At 38.4% G+C, this 15763-nt stretch overlaps 1 protein-coding gene across 4 annotated transcripts in view; it reads left to right on the forward strand.

The window, feature by feature from the left end:
* The window catches only part of PPEF1 (protein phosphatase with EF-hand domain 1), a 122764-nt gene that overhangs the window by 94877 nt on the left and 12124 nt on the right, over nucleotides 1-15763 (forward strand). For all 4 annotated transcript variants that reach the window (XM_025437989.3, XM_049107512.1, XM_025437985.3 and 1 more), the window contains 2 exons: nucleotides 5821-6006; nucleotides 7381-7523. In XM_025437989.3, coding sequence (XP_025293774.1) covers nucleotides 5821-6006; nucleotides 7381-7523 — 329 coding nt within the window. The remainder of the gene's footprint in view (nucleotides 1-5820; nucleotides 6007-7380; nucleotides 7524-15763) is intronic.

The raw sequence follows: 15763 nt of genomic DNA on the forward strand, positions 1-15763 counted from the left end.
GATCTGAGTCTGGGCTTTTCTTTGTAGGAATTTTAAAAATCACTAATTCAATCTTTTTTCTTGCTATAGTTTTATTTAGATTTTTTATTTCTTCTTGAGTAGTTTGTATCTCGGTAGTCCTGATAGTTTCTCTTCCTTGGAATTTGTTCATTTCATCTAATTTATCTAATTTGTTTACCTACAGTTGCCATATATATATAATATGTATATATATTGTGTGTATATGTATATATATATATATTTAAATATATAAAAAGTCAGTAGTGCAGTCTAATCTTTCATTCCTAATTTTAGTAATTTGAGTCTCTTTTTTTCTTAGTCTCACTAAGGTTTGTCAATTTTATTGATCTTTTCAAAGAACCGATTTTTGGTTTTATTGACTTCCTTTATTATTTTCTGTTCTCTCCTTCATTTACTTCTGCTCAAATTTTTATTATTTCCTTCTTTCTGCTTGTTTTAGATTTAGTTTGCTCTTCTTTTTCTAGTTTCCTAAGGTGAAAGGTAATGTCATTGATTTGAGATCTCTTGCCTTTTATAAGGAGGCTATACATTTCCCTGTAACTACTACTATAGCTCATCCTGTAAGTTTTGCTGTTGTGCTTTCATTTCCATTCATCTCAAAGTATTTTCTAATTTGCCTTGTGGTTTCTTCTTCAACCCATATATTATTTAGCAGCATGTTATTTAATTTCTGCATATTTGTGAATTTCTCATATTTCTTTCTTGCATTGATTTCTGCTTAAATTCAATTTTGGTTGGAGAACACACTTTATATGATTTAAATCCTTTTAAAACATAGTGAGGCTTTTTTAAATGGGCAGTGTATGGTCTATCTTAGAGAATGCTCCATGTTCTCTTAAGAAGAAAATGTATTCCATTCCAGCTGAATGGAATGTTTTATATATACATACATATGTGTATATATATATTTACACACACACATACACACACACATATATCTCTGTCTTTGAATATATTTATAATAGTTGCTTTGAAATCTTTGCTAAGTCAACATCTAATCCCCTCAAAGGCAATTTTTATTGCCTGCTTGTTTTTCCTGTGTATTTTTTTCTTTGCATGTCTTGTAACATTTTTGTTGAAAGCTGGGCATTTTAAGTAATATACTGTTGTTAGCCTTCAATTGCTAGCTGATTGTGCTATTGTTCTTAACAATGCCCTAGGGCTCACAAATAGCTCCCCGATCTGATCCCATTAAAGTCTAAAGTCAGTCTCTTCTGCAGGGGCAGGGTATGACAATCTTTGAGGCTTATTCTGGCCCTAGAGGGCTCTGCTCATCTGCCTCTTTCCCCTGATTTTGTCTGTGAAACTTTCATCCAGTCTACTTGAGCTAATAGTATCATAGAACCATCAGCTTTCTTCTAATTGCTTACTTCCAAGAAGCCTCTTGGTGATTTCTTGACTCTGTACTCATACCTTGGCTGCTGAAAATGTTGACTAAAATGTGATTTCTGTTGTAAAATATCCTCTAATCAATGAGGAGAAAGACAGAGAGAGGTGGGGGGGGGTGGATAGAGAGGGAAGGAGAAGGGGTAGTAAGAGAGAAATAGAATTCATCAATGGCTTGTGCATCTAAAGTATTTAAAAATTAAGAAGGTACAAGAGACAACCTATAGCAAGTAGGAAAGGATGCCTCCTTAAATTCTGACATCCAAACTCCGAAGACCAAAGGTTAGAACAAGCACTGCTAGGGTTATGGTGAATAAAAAGGATGATGCCAAAGAGATCGGAGTTGCACAAAAAGAAAATTCTGGCCACTGGAAGCCTAGATAAGTTAGAATTCTAGAGAGATGGAGCCTTAAGAAGTGGGAGGAGGAGACTGGCAGTCATTATTCTGTACTAGAACTTCTCACCACCCAACAATAGAGATGAGGCATCTTGCAGACTCTGTGCACATGACTGGAGCTGACACAGGTAAAATGGACCAGAATCTCATTCCCAATATTTTAGTAATTTCAGTTGTATCCTTAATTTTCTTCTCTCAGTTGCTGGTACTAAGTGGGTATGCATACTTTAGTTAGCTAGAGTTGAAATTTCCAGATAAAACCAGATTTCATACTTTATTTCTCAATATCTATGAGCTATGTTATAATAAAGGTCATAGGCTCTTTATTTGTCCCATACTCACAGAAGTGCATCATTCTTGGCCGAGAGCTATAATTTAAGTTTTATTTTATCAAAAAAAATAAATAAATAAATAAATAAAAAAAATAAAAAAAATAAAAAAAAAAAAGTTTTATTTTATCACTGGGATGTGGGGGATATATGTACTCATAGCTAAGTCACTGTATAGAGACAAGGGTGATATACCCTTCTTTTAGGACAGACTTGCAACAGGAAAACCAGAGAGGTTTAAAAAATAATTTGATGTTCAGCTCGAATGGATAAAGATGTGGTTTATGTATACAATGGAATATTACTCAGCTATTAGAAATGACAAATACCCACCATTTGCTTCAACGTGGATGGAACTGGAGGGTATTATGCTGAGTGAAGTAAGCCAGTCGGAGAAGGACAAACATTATATGTTCTCATTCATTTGGGGAATATAAATAATAGTGAAAGGGAATATAAGGGAAGGGGGAAGAAATGTGTGGGAAATATCAGAAAGGGAGACAGAACGTAAAGACTGCTAACTCTGGGAAACGAACTAGGGGTGGTAGAAGGGGAGGAGGGCGGGGGGTGGGAGTGAATGGGTGACGGGCACTGGGGGTTATTCTGTATGTTAGTAAATTGAACACCAATAAAAAATAAATTAAAAAAAATAATTTGAATAATTTATTTCCCGAGTGACTCCCTTCTCTTAATTCATTCATTTAACAAGTATTTATTGAACATCTGCTATGTGTCAGTCACTATTCTAGACTTTTGAGAATGCCAGTGACTAAAGATCTATTACCTCATGAAGCTTACATTCTAGAGGGAGGAGTTAAATAGTATAACAATAAGCAAGTAAATTATATAATATGTTAAGTGGAGAGTTCTATGGAAAAAAATTAAAACTAGAACAAGGTTATGAGTATCAGGAGAACTGGAGGTAGAGGACAGAATTGTAATTTTAAATAGGGTAGTCAGCCTCATTGTGCAGGCTCCCAAGAGGGCAATGGCTTGTTTGTAGTCACTTGGCTAGTCACTGAGTGATAGAGCAGGATGTGATGCCTGGTATGACTTTAATGTCCATGCTCCTTTTCTGAAGGGAAAGATGGCTTCAGAGTGATAGGGGGTCTCAAGAAGGAAATGAACTGCTCTAGTTTCTCCTCATCCAGTGAGGCAATGGGCAAACAAGGAGTAGGCCTCTAAAGCAATTTAGGTATTACTGGAAGGTTTGGGTTAAGCACAGCTTTTAAAACAACTTGTTCAAAAGCTGGAAGGAAGACACATGACTAAGGGAAAATACAAAGGAATAGTGAATCTATAGGATTAGTGTCTTAAAAGAGAAGCATTTAGATACACCTTTCAGAGCTATTAACTCTCCCACAAAGCATACTTTTGGGAACTGGATTATTTAGAGCTGCAGACAAGCACAGGGCACTTCTGCTGGATTTATTTTGGATTTGGAAGGTTTAAACGCTGAGACACAAATAGATTTTTGTTCACCAGGTCATGTAAAAACTGTCATTCAGTAAAACTTTTCCAATTTTTGATTAGAACATTTTCAGGAAGGAATGTTATAAATAACTATTCTTTCATGCACTTACCACTCACAAGGCCCTTGCTTTTCAGAGGAGAGGACGTTGTTGGAAGGAAAGAGACTGTCTTTGCTGAGGAATCTGTTTCTACAATGAATCTATATTATAACCACAGTCTGGGTAAACCTAGTCAAGTGACTGAATTCTAGACAGAAAGAAGAAATGCAAATTCATGGAATGGATAATTCTGAAGACATTCATTTCTATAAGACTCATACCCCCTTTGACTTTGAATCAAAGAAAAATGAATGTTAGATATATCTTTCTTATTTCATTGATGAGCCAACTTAAGCGCAAATAGGTTAAATGATTTGCCCAACATGACACAGGTGACACTTGAACTAACTCCTTGGTCAGTGCTTATTCTAGTCCAAGAGTCCATTATATATACATTTAATTTATATAAGTTTCAACTATATGTATATGGTAAAAAGAAAAGTATGTAAAAATTTATTTCCATAGAAGTTGTTTATCCCATTATATATTATCACATATATAAAATATTAACACATCCATATTATTGTATAGGATTGTATATACAAAATCACGTATAGTGTGCATTAAGGGTAATTTTGGCTATAAATGACTTGCATCTCATGTGAGAATTTAAAACTTAATCCCCTCCTTATAAAACACAATTCCTTGTGTTTCTGCCTTCATTATACTGAAGGTCAAATCAAGATGCCCAAACATGAATTCATAGTGTAAAAGCCAGATATGACAATGCAAATGTTGGTTTTGTCATAAACACCAACAAGATAAATGAGCTTCATTGTATTTGTTTGTAGGGTAGGATTGTGCCTATGTTGGAATTCAGTGGGGGAGAAAGGAAACCCTGGTCTGAATCTTCTTTGGGTGGTTTTCACTCTCACTGCAATCAAGCATCAAAAACTCTCCAGGTGTCTGGTTTGTGCCTGATGGAGTGTTGCCATAAGTTCGGACCAGGTGCTAAACATTCCAGAGTTCTCCTACCAGTTCTGTTCTTCTCTCCACCTCGCTGTCTTCTTCCTCACTTATTTCTAACTCCCCTTCAATACCAAACCTATAAATGAGTGCATTGTCCAGTTTACTGGGACAACCATTTCTGGTCCTCTTGTTAAGTCCCGACTTGGACCTGCTTGAATAACTGCAGAACTTAAAATGTATGATCCTTCAAGCCTGCAGAACAAAAACATGGAAAATACAGACTGTGAAAATCATAGTCTGTTAGAATTTTGAGATATTTTACAAGTCATCTGGCCCAAACCCCTGATTTTAAAGATCTGGAAACTGAGACCCAGGTTTTCTTGAGGCTGCACAGCTTTAGTGACAAAGCTAGTTTTTCTCACTACTGCTTAAACTCCTATAGGAGTTTAAATAAAGAAACATGATATGTGGATCAGAGTGATGAAAAATATTCTTAGAAACTTGAATCTTCAGTCTTGGGCATCATGTAGCCTGCATTTACCTCTTTCAGCCCCTAAATCCAAAATACTTATGGATATAGGAGGACACATTTTGGAAACCAGTCAGTGGCTAAATGTATTGCTGAAGCTGAGAATGTTCTTATCAATGGGACAAAAAGGGAAGGAAATGACTTAGGAAATATTCTTGGACGAACGCTTGTCTATATTTGTGGTGGGAAAAGTCTTCCTCATGCCATCTGCTCCAAGAGGACAAAAACCAGGGCCAAAGCCACAGCTGGGAGACCTACCTTATCTCTTTGAACATATTACGAACTTCTAATGTGTGTCCCTTGTGGGGAGTTGCTTTCTCCTTAGAACATGACAAAGAAGTTCTTTTAAGAGAAAACACCTTGGCAGATTCAGCAATTGTGAACCGATCATGACAAGATTTTTAAAGATAGACAAAGGCAAGGGCTTATTCTTCATGATTACAAAGTACCGCTATACTGGTTATTGAGGATGAGGCAGAGAGGGACTGCGGTGGCTGTGGGCATGACAATTATTGTGGAAAAAATTCACGGAGGAGATGAGTCTGAAACAAGTTTGAAGGAGGAACGAGAAATAGACTCTGGGATAACTTGGGTTAATATTTCTGGCAAATAAGTTGGAATCTAGAAAGACAGACTCTCACTTGTAAATAGTGGCCTAATCTGGTCTGTTGTTCAAAGGTTATCGATATTCTATGGAGTGATCCCAGAGGCAAAAGAGGCTGTTACCCAAACACAAGTCGAGGAGGGGGCTGCTACTTTGGACCTGATATTACCTCCAAGGTTCTTAATAAATACCAGTTGAAGATGCTCATTAGGTCTCATGAATGTAAGCCCGAAGGGTATGAAATCTGCCATGATGGGAAGGTAAGCTAACATTGTTGGTGACATCATCACACACATCCTGGCCCCAAGCAGTCTTTCTTCACAGGTTGTGTCTGACCCAAGGTCCATGGGAAGGTGTCTTCCCCAGGACCAAAACAGAAGGCGGTCTTTGGTAGACAGAGTTCAGGCAGGTTGTTTGAAGGGGCCTCCCTGTACCTCACCCTAAGAGATGTTTGGCTTGTTTCCCTGATCTTCCCTAATCCCAGAGATAGAAATTCTGACATGTTGCTCTAAGTACACCCACAGACAGGCTTCCTTCTGTATGAATCGAAAGGCAACTCTCCAGCACAGTGTGGTTAGGAATGTACTTGCCCTCACAGAGCACTTCAAAGGCAGCGGCGAATCCAGTTCGCTTTGACCTTTTGTGCTTTTCCTGTACAGGGCAGAGCCACACAACACACCTCCCTTCCACTCACGAGTGGGTGAGCTCTAGCGAGTCCCTGCCATGGTCAGTTCAGCTGCAGCCACTAGAATGGAGTGTGTTGTGCTCCTTCAGTGGTGTCTGATAAGGCTGGAAGAGGGCGGAGGAATGGGTTTCTTGTTCCAAGTTGTCTTGGGATGTCCCTTTTCTACCAGAGAAGAGCAATAAATAAAACAGAATACCAAATTTGTGGCATCTCTTTCTATTTCAAGACTTTCGCTTTTCTTAACTCCATTAGTTCATTTTCAGCTCATGCTAATGCTGTGAGATAGTGAAGGCAAGTATTATTTAAGGTTTCTTTGTACTAAGAAAACAGAGAAAATAGCTTGTCTGAAGCAGCAGGCTGATGAGGGCAGAGCTGGGCCCAAGCCAGGTTGCCTGTCAACAAGTGTTACCCTGCCATCTTTCACTATGGCCTCAAGGCTGGTTCCTTCCCAGCAGAGTGGTCCTGGGCCACTCTGTATTCTGGCCACCTTTTTCTGTCCCCTTAAAGGACAGGTTTTGTTCAGGGCCCCAAGCCCTCTACACCAATCAGCTTTAAGCAAAAGAAAAAGGCATACTAGACAAGTTTTATTTTGAACACTCAGATATCACAAGGAAAGAAAACAAAAGCTTTACTCGCTTGGAAAATTAGAATTTGCAAAACCAAGCATTAAGTAGAATTCGGAGATACGGAACTGAAATTGTACACAGGATTGCAAGGCTTTCCACCGCGGGGATGAGTGGGTACAAGTGAGCATTCCCAGGGACACGGACTTAAAAGCCTTGCTGCTCTCCAATGGAATCACAGAAAATCCTGTCAGACTTGGATAATTTGTATGGATTTGGGACCTTCTTTGATTTTTGCTTTTTTAGGAATTGAGCTATCTCTGCCTTTATTGAAGGACCTTTTGAGAACTAACTACGTGACCCTGGCCCTCTTTTTCTTTAATCAGGTTGTCACTGTATTTTCTGCTTCTAATTATTATGAAGAAGGCAGCAATCGAGGAGCTTACATCAAACTGTGCAGTGGTATGAACCTTCGATTTTTCCAGTACCAAGTAACTAAGGCAACGTGCTTGAGGCCTCTTTACCAAAGGTGTGTATGCTCTAAGAATTCTGAGCGCTGGTACTGGTGGCCAAGTAGAACCAGTCCAGAGTGATTAAGAGTGGCCACAAGAGGGAAGATAACTACTTACTGGTTACTCATGGGTATAAACACAGTAGGGTTAGTTTCAGACACCAAGGGGTGAATGCATTCATATTTGAATCCAAGAGGAGTAATTTTCAATTCATATGTTCTTTAAATGGGTAAAGCCATCAGTGTCCACGGGCAGCCTCTAACTGAATGTAAAGAAACGAAGGTCCCCACATCCACCCAGCCTTCCCTGTCCCCCAAACAGCCCTGTGTGCTCTTGTCTCTTGGTCTCTTTACCTAGAAGTATATGTGACAAGAGTTGAGTGTCTCTTCATGTGATGGCATCCATAGCTTATCTTCCTTTTCTCCATTTAACATGATGTTCTTGAGAAGTTTTCACTATAAAATTAATGTGTTTATTGTTTGTTTCTTTTTTAAAGATTTTATTTATTCATGAGAGACACAGAGAAAGGCAGAGACATAGGCAGAGGGAGAAGCAGGCTCCCTAAGGGGAGCCTGATGTGGGACTCCAGGACCCCAGAATCACACCTGTGCCTAAAGCAGAGGCTCAACCACCGAGCCACCCAGGTACCCCAAAGTTGACCCAATTTAAAATACACAATTCACCAATAATATATTTACAGAGTTGTGCAACCATCATCATAATCTAGTTTTTAAACGTTTTTGCCATCCTAAAAGACAACTTGAACCCATTGGCAGTCACTCACCAGTCACCTCCTCCTAGCATACAATATAGTGATTGAACAATTCCAAACATCAATCCTGTGCTCATGGCAAGTACATTCCTTAAACGCCATCACCTATTTAATCCATCCCCCCCTATCCCTCCCCTCTGGCAACCATCAGTTTGTTCTCTGTAGTTAAGGGTCTATTTCTTGGTTTGCCTCTCCCTCTTTCCTTTGCTCATTTGTTTTGTTCCTTAAATTTCACATAGGAGTGAAATCATAGAGTATTTGTCTTTCTATGACTGACTTACCTCACTTAGCATTGTGCTCTCTAGTTCCATCCATGTCACTGCAAATGGCAAGATTTCATTCTTTTTTAGGACTGGGTAATTGTGCATTGTGTATATATACCACTATTCTTTATCCATTCACTAGTCGGTGGACACTTGTGTTGCTCCTGTATCTTGGCCATTGTAAATAATGCTGCTATAAACTAGGGGTGCTTGTATACCTTGGAATTAGTGTTCTTGTATTCTTTGGATAGGTACCTGGTAGTGTGATGGGTGAATTATAAGGTATTTCTATTTTTAACTTTTTGAGGAACCTCCATACTGTTTTCCACAGTGGCTGCACCAGTTTGCACTCCCACCAATGGTGCACGAGGGTTCCTTTTTCTCCGCATCTTTGCCAACGCTTATTGTTTCTTGTGTTGTTGATTTTAGCCATTCTGATAGGTGTGAGCTGATATCTCATTGTGGTTTTGATTTGCATTTCCCTGATGATGAGTGATGTTGAACATCATCTGGATGTCTTCTTTGGAGAAATGTCTGTTCTTGTCTTCTGCCCATTTTTAAATTGGATTATTTGTTTTCTGAGTGTTTAGTTTGATAAGTTCTTTTTTTTTAAGATTTTATTTATTTATTCATGAGAGACACAGAGTGGGGGGGCGGGGCAGAGACACAGGCATAGGCAGAAGCAGGCTCCATGTAGGGAACCCGATGTGGGACTCGATCCCGGGACTCCAGGATCATGCCCTGGGCTGAAGGCAGGCACCAAACCACTGAGCCACCCAGGGATCCCCCCTTTTCAATTTTTAATTGAGTTATTACTCTTTTAATTATGGTTGTGTTAGAATTCTTTATATATCCTATATATACATCATTTATTAGATAAACGATTTACAAAAAAAAGATAAATGATTTACAGATAGTATCTCATTCTATGGGGTATCTTTTCCCTTTCTTGATGGTATTATTTGCAGCACAAAAGTTTTTAATTTTGATGAAATCCAATCTCTCTCTCTCTCTCTCTCTCTCTCTCTCTTTTGGTTGTGCTCTTGGTGTTGTATCTAAGAAGCCATTACCCAACCCAAAGATATGAGGATTTATTCCTATATTATCTTCTAAGAATTTTATAGATTAAGCACTTACATTTGAATATCCTATCCACTTTGAGTTAATTTTTGTGTATTGTGTGAGGTAGGGCTCTAACTTTATACTTTTACATGTGGCTATCCAGTTTCCCATCATCATCAGTTAGAAAGACTGTTCTTCTCCCATTTAATTGTCTTGGCACATTTGTCAAAAGTCAATTGCCCATAAAAGTATAGGTTATTTCTGGACTTTAAATTGTATTCCACTGATCTATAAGTCTATCCTAATGCAAGTAACACAGCGTCCTGATTACTATAGCTTTGTAGTAAGTTTTGAAACTAGGAAATATGAGTCAAACTTTGTTCCTATTTTTTAAGACTGTTTCAGTTATTCTGGCACCCTGGCATTTCCATATGAATTTTATTTTATTTTATTTATTTTTTTTTAAAGATTTTATTTATTTATTCATGAGAGACACAGAGAGAAAGAGAGGCAGAGACACAGGCAGAGGGAGAAGCAGGCTCCATGCAGGGAGCTCGACATGGGACTCGATCCCGGGTCTCCAGGATCACACCTCAGGCTGCAGGCGGTGCTAAGCCGCTGAGCCACCGGGGCCACCCCCATATGAATTTTAGAATCAGTTTGTCAACTCCTACAAAAATGCCAGCTAGGATTTTGAGAGGGATTATTTTAAATCTATAGATGTATTTGGTGGCCATCGACATTTTATTTTTATTGTTAAGGTTTTAATAATTAACTTATTAATTAATTAATTTATTTCTTGGGGAGGGGAGGCAGAGGGGAAGGAGAGAGAGAATCCTAAGGAGACTCCCCACTAAGCGCAAAGCCCAACATGGGCTCAGTCTAACGACCTTGAGATCATGACCCTGAGATCATGACCTGAGCCAAAAACAAGAGTCAGACACTTAACAGATTGACCCACACAGGTACCCCTGGCTATTGCTATTTTAACAATATTAGGTCTTTGAGTCTGTGAACGTAGAATATTGCTCCATTATTTACAGCTTTAATTTCCTTGAACAAAGTTTTGGTTTTTCAGTGTAAAAATCTTGGATTTCTTTTGTTAAATTCATTTCTAAGCATTTTATTCTTTTTGGTGCTGTAGTAAGTAGAATTGCTTTCTTTTTTTTTAAATTTTTTTTAATGTTTTAAAATTTATTTATGATAGTCACAGAGAGAGAGAGAGAGAGAGAGAGAGAGAGAGAGAGGCAGAGACACAGGCAGAGGGAGAAGCAGGCTCCATGCACCGGGAGCCCAATGCGGGATTCAATCCCGGGTCTCCAGGATCGCGCCCTGGGCCAAAGGCAGGCGCCAAACCTCTGTGCCACCCAGGGATCCCTAGAATTGCTTTCTTAATTTACATTTTTGGATTGTTCATTTCTAGGTACAGAAGTACAATTGATTTTTGTATGTTCAATCTTGATTAACTTGTTTACTAGTTCTAATAGTTTTTAGTAGATTCCTTGGGATTTTTATATACAAGATCATATGATTTCTGAATGAAAAATAATTTTGCTTCTTTTCCAATCTGGATGCCTTTAACTTCTTTTTCTTGCTTAATTGCCTTGGCTAGACCCTCTTAGACTAATGTTTACTAGAAGTAGTGAAAGCAGATAGCCTTGCTTTGTTCCTGATCTTAAGAGGGATACATCAGTCTTTCACCATTAAGTATATCAGCTGTGTGTTTTATGTAGATGCCCCTCATTAGGTTGAGGAACTTCTCTTCTATATCTAATTTGTTGAATGTTTTTATCTTGAAAGAGTGTTAGAGTTTGTCAAATGCTTTTTCTGCATCTATTGAGATGATCATGTGGTTTTGGTTCTTTATTAATATGGTGTATTACATTTGTTAATTTCAGATTTTTTTTAAAAGATCTTATTTATTTTTTCATGAGAGACAGAGAGAGAGAGAGAGAGAGAGAGAGAGAGGCAGAGATATAAGCAGAGGGAGAAGCAGGCTCCATGCAGGGAGCCCGATGCGGGACTCAATCCTGAGACTCTGGAATCATGCTCTGAGCCGAAGGCAGACACTCAACTGCTGAGCCACCCAGGTGTCCCTGTTCATTTCAGATATTAAACAAACATTGCGTTCCTGGGATAAATCCCACTTGTACATGATATATGATCCTTTTTATATATTGCTGGATGCGGTTTGCTAGTATTTTGTTGAGGATTTTCCATCTACATTCATTTTTTTTTCAAATTAAAACAAATTTCAAGGGCAGCCCCGGTGGCGCAGCAGTTCAGCGCCGCCTGCAGCCCAGGGCGTGATCTTGGAGACCCGGGATCGAGTCCCACGTCGGGCTTCCTGCATGGAGCCTGCTTCTCCCTCTGCCTGTGTCTCTGCCTCTCTCTCCCTAGCTGTGTATCTATGAATAAATAAACAAAATCTTTAAAAAAAAATAAAAAATAAAAAAAATTTCAAGTAATCTCTATGCCCAACATGGGGCTCAAACTCATAACCCTGAGATCAAGAGTTGTGTATGCTTTACTGACTGAGCCAGCCAAACTCCCCTCCTTCTATATTCATAAGAGATGTTACAGTAATATGTAGTTGTCTTGTGATCTTTGGTTTTGGTATCAGGATAAAATACTGGCTTCATATAATAAGATGGGTATTATGCCCACCTCTTCTATTTTGGGAAGAGTTTGTGAATGATTGATATTAATTCTTCTTTAAATATTTGGTAGTCTTCACTAGTGAAACCATCTCATCCTGAGCTTTTCTTCATGAGAAGTTGTTTGATTACTTATTCCATCTTTTCATCTATTCCAAGTATGTTCAAGTTTTCTATTTCTTCTTAGTTTTGGTAGTTTGTATCTTTATGGAAATTTGTCCATTTCATCTGGATTATCTAATTTGTTGGTGTACGATTGCTTACAGTATTCCCTTTTAATCTTTTATTTCTGTGAGGTCAGTTGTGATGACCCCCTCTTTCATTCCTGATTTTAGAAATTTGAGTATTCTTTCTTTTTTTCTTAGTCTAGCTAAAGTTTTGTCAGTTTTATTGATCTTTTCAAAGAATAGATTTTTGGCTTCATCGATTTTCTCTATTGTTTTTTGTTTCTATTTAATTTACAGGCATACCTCAGAGATATTGCAGGCTCAGTTTCAGACCAGCAAATATTACAATAAAGCAAGACAAGAGAATTTTTCAGTTTCCCAGTGCATATAAAGTTATGTTTATATTATACTGTAGTCTGTTAAGTATGTAATAGCATATCTAAAAAACAATGTATATACTTTAATTTTAAAATACTCTATCACTAAAAAAAATGCTTATCATCATCTGAGCTTTTGGCCAGTCATAATCTTTCTGGTGGAGGGTGTTGCCTCAATCTTGATGGCCGCTAACTGATCAGGGTGATGGCTGGTGAAGTTTGGGGCAGCTGTGACAATTTCTTAAAATAAGACAACAATGAAATTTGCTAAATTGATTGGCTATTCCTTTTATGAATGATTTCTCTGTAGCACGCAATGCTGTTTGACAGCACTTTACCCACAGTAACTTATTTCAGAATTGGAGCCAGTCCTCTCAAACCCTGCTGCTGCTTTATCAACTAAATGTATATAGTATTTCAAACACTTTGTTGTCATTTCAATAATCTTCACAGCATCTTCACCAGGAGTAGATTTGTCTCAAGAAACTACTTTCTTTGCTTATCCATAAGAAGCAATTCATCATCCACTCAAGTATAATCATGACAGCAATGCAGTCATATCTTCAGGTTCCACTTCTAGTTCTCTTATTTCCACCACATCTGCAGTGACTTCCTTCACCAAAGTCTTGAAACCCTCAAAGTCATCCATGAGGGTTGGAATCAACTTCTTCCAAACTCCTGTTGATGTTGATATTTGACCTCTTCCCATGAATCACGAATGTTCATAATGGCATCTACAATAATGAATCCTTTCCAGAAGGTTTTCAATTTACTTTTCCCAGATCAGTCGGAGGAATCATGATCTATGGCAGCTATAGCCTTACAAAAATGTATTTCTTGGGATCCCTGGGTGGCGCAGCGGTTTAGCGCCTGCCTTTGGTCCAGGGCGTGATCCTGGAGACCCAGGATCGAATCCCACGTTGGGCTCCCGGTGCATGGAGCCTGCTTCTCCCTCTGCCTCTGTCTCTGTCTCTCTCTCTCTCTCTGTGACTATCATAAATAAATAAATAAAAAAAATTTAAAAAAAAATGTATTTCTTAAATAATAAGATTTGAAAGTCTAAATTCCAACTTGATCCATGAGCTTCAGAATGAATGTTGTGTTAGCAGTCACAAAAACATCAATCTCACTATATGTCTCCATCAGAGCTCTCAGGTGACCAAGTGCATTGTCAGTGAGCAGTCATATTTTGAAAGGAATTTTTTTTCTGAGCAGTAGGCCTCAACAATGGGCTTTAATATATTCAGTAAACCATGTTATAAATAGGTGTGCTGTCATTTAGGCTTTCTTTTTTTTTTTTTTTTTTTTAGGCTTTCTTTATCCATTTATAGAGCACAGGCAGAGTGGATTAAGCATAATTCTCAAAGACCCTAGGATTTTCAGAATGGCAAATAAACATTGGCGTCAACTTAAAGTCACAGTTGCATTAGCCCCTAACAGAGTCAGTCTGTTCTTGGAAGCTTTGAAGCCAGGCACTGACTTCTCTTCCCTAGCTAGGAAAGTCCTAGATGGCATATTCTTCCAAGAGAAGGCTGTTTCATCTGCATTGAAAATCTGTTGTTTAGTGGAGTCACCTTCATTAATTATCTTAGCTAGATTTTCTGGATAACTTCCTATAGCTTCTATATCGGCACTTGCTGCTTTACCTTGAACTTTAATATCGTGGAGATGGCTTCTTTCCTTAAACCTTGTGAACTGACCTTTGCTAGTTTCAAATCTTTTTTCTGCAGCTTCCTCACCTCTTTCAATCTTCATAGAATTGAAGGGAGTTAGGACTTTGCTCTGGATTAGGCTTTGGTTTAAGAGAATATTGTGGCTGCTTTAAGCTTCTATCCAGACCACACAGACTTTCTCCATATCAGCAATAAGGCTGTCTTATTTTCTTTTTTAAAGATTTTTATTTATTTATTCATGAGAAACACACACACAGAGGCAGAGACACAGGCAGAGGGAGAAGCAGGCCCCATGTAGGGAGCCCGATGTGGGACTCGATCCCGGGACTCCAGGGCCGAAGGCAGGTGCTAAACTGCTGAGCTACCCAGGAATCACAGCTGTTTCATTTTGTTATCATTTGAGTTTATTGGAATCACACTTTTAATTATTTCCTTCAAAAATTTTTTTTTGCATTCACAACTTGACTAACTTTTTTGATACAAGAGGCTTAGTTTTCAGCCTCTCTTGGCTTCAACATGCCTTCCTCACTAAGCTTAATCATTTCTAGTTTTTTATTTAAAGTGAGGAGCACCTGGCTGCCTCAGTCAGAAGAGCATGCTACTCTTGATCTCGAGGTTGTGAGTTTGAGCTGCACATTGAGTGTAGATTACTAAAAAAATAAATAAATAAACTTAAAAAAATATAAAGGGAGAGACCTGTGACTCCTCCTCTCACTTGAACACTTAGAAGCCATTGTAGGGTTATTAATTGGTCTAATTTCTATATTGCTGTGTCTCAGAGAATAGGAAAGCTCAAGGAGAAGGAGAGAGGTGAGGGGATGGCTGGTCAATAGAGCAGTCAGAACAGATACTTATCAATTAAGTTGGCTGTGTTGTATGGGCATAGTTTGTGGCACACCAAAACAATTACAATACTAACATTAAAGATTACTGATCATAGATCACTATAACAAATAAAATAGGGCAGCCCTGGTGGTGCAGCAGTTTAGTGCTGCCTGCAGCCCAGGTTGTGATCCTGGAGATTCGAGATCGAGTCCCATGTTGGGCTCCCTGCATGGAGCCTGCTTCTCCCTCTGCCTCTCTCTTTCTCTCTCTCTCCCTCTCTCTCTTTCTCTTTCTGTCTCTCATGAATAGATAAATAAAATCTTAAAAAAAAATTAAAAAAACAAATAATATTGGAAAGGTTTGAGATATTGTATTACCAAAACATGATACAGAGACACAAAGTGAGCAAAATGCTATTTGAAAATTGGCACTGATAGACTTGCTAGATTCAGGGTTGTCAC

The sequence above is a fragment of the Canis lupus genome, chromosome X (genome assembly GCF_003254725.2).
Source record: "Canis lupus dingo isolate Sandy chromosome X, ASM325472v2, whole genome shotgun sequence".
Lineage (NCBI taxonomy): Eukaryota > Metazoa > Chordata > Mammalia > Carnivora > Canidae > Canis > Canis lupus.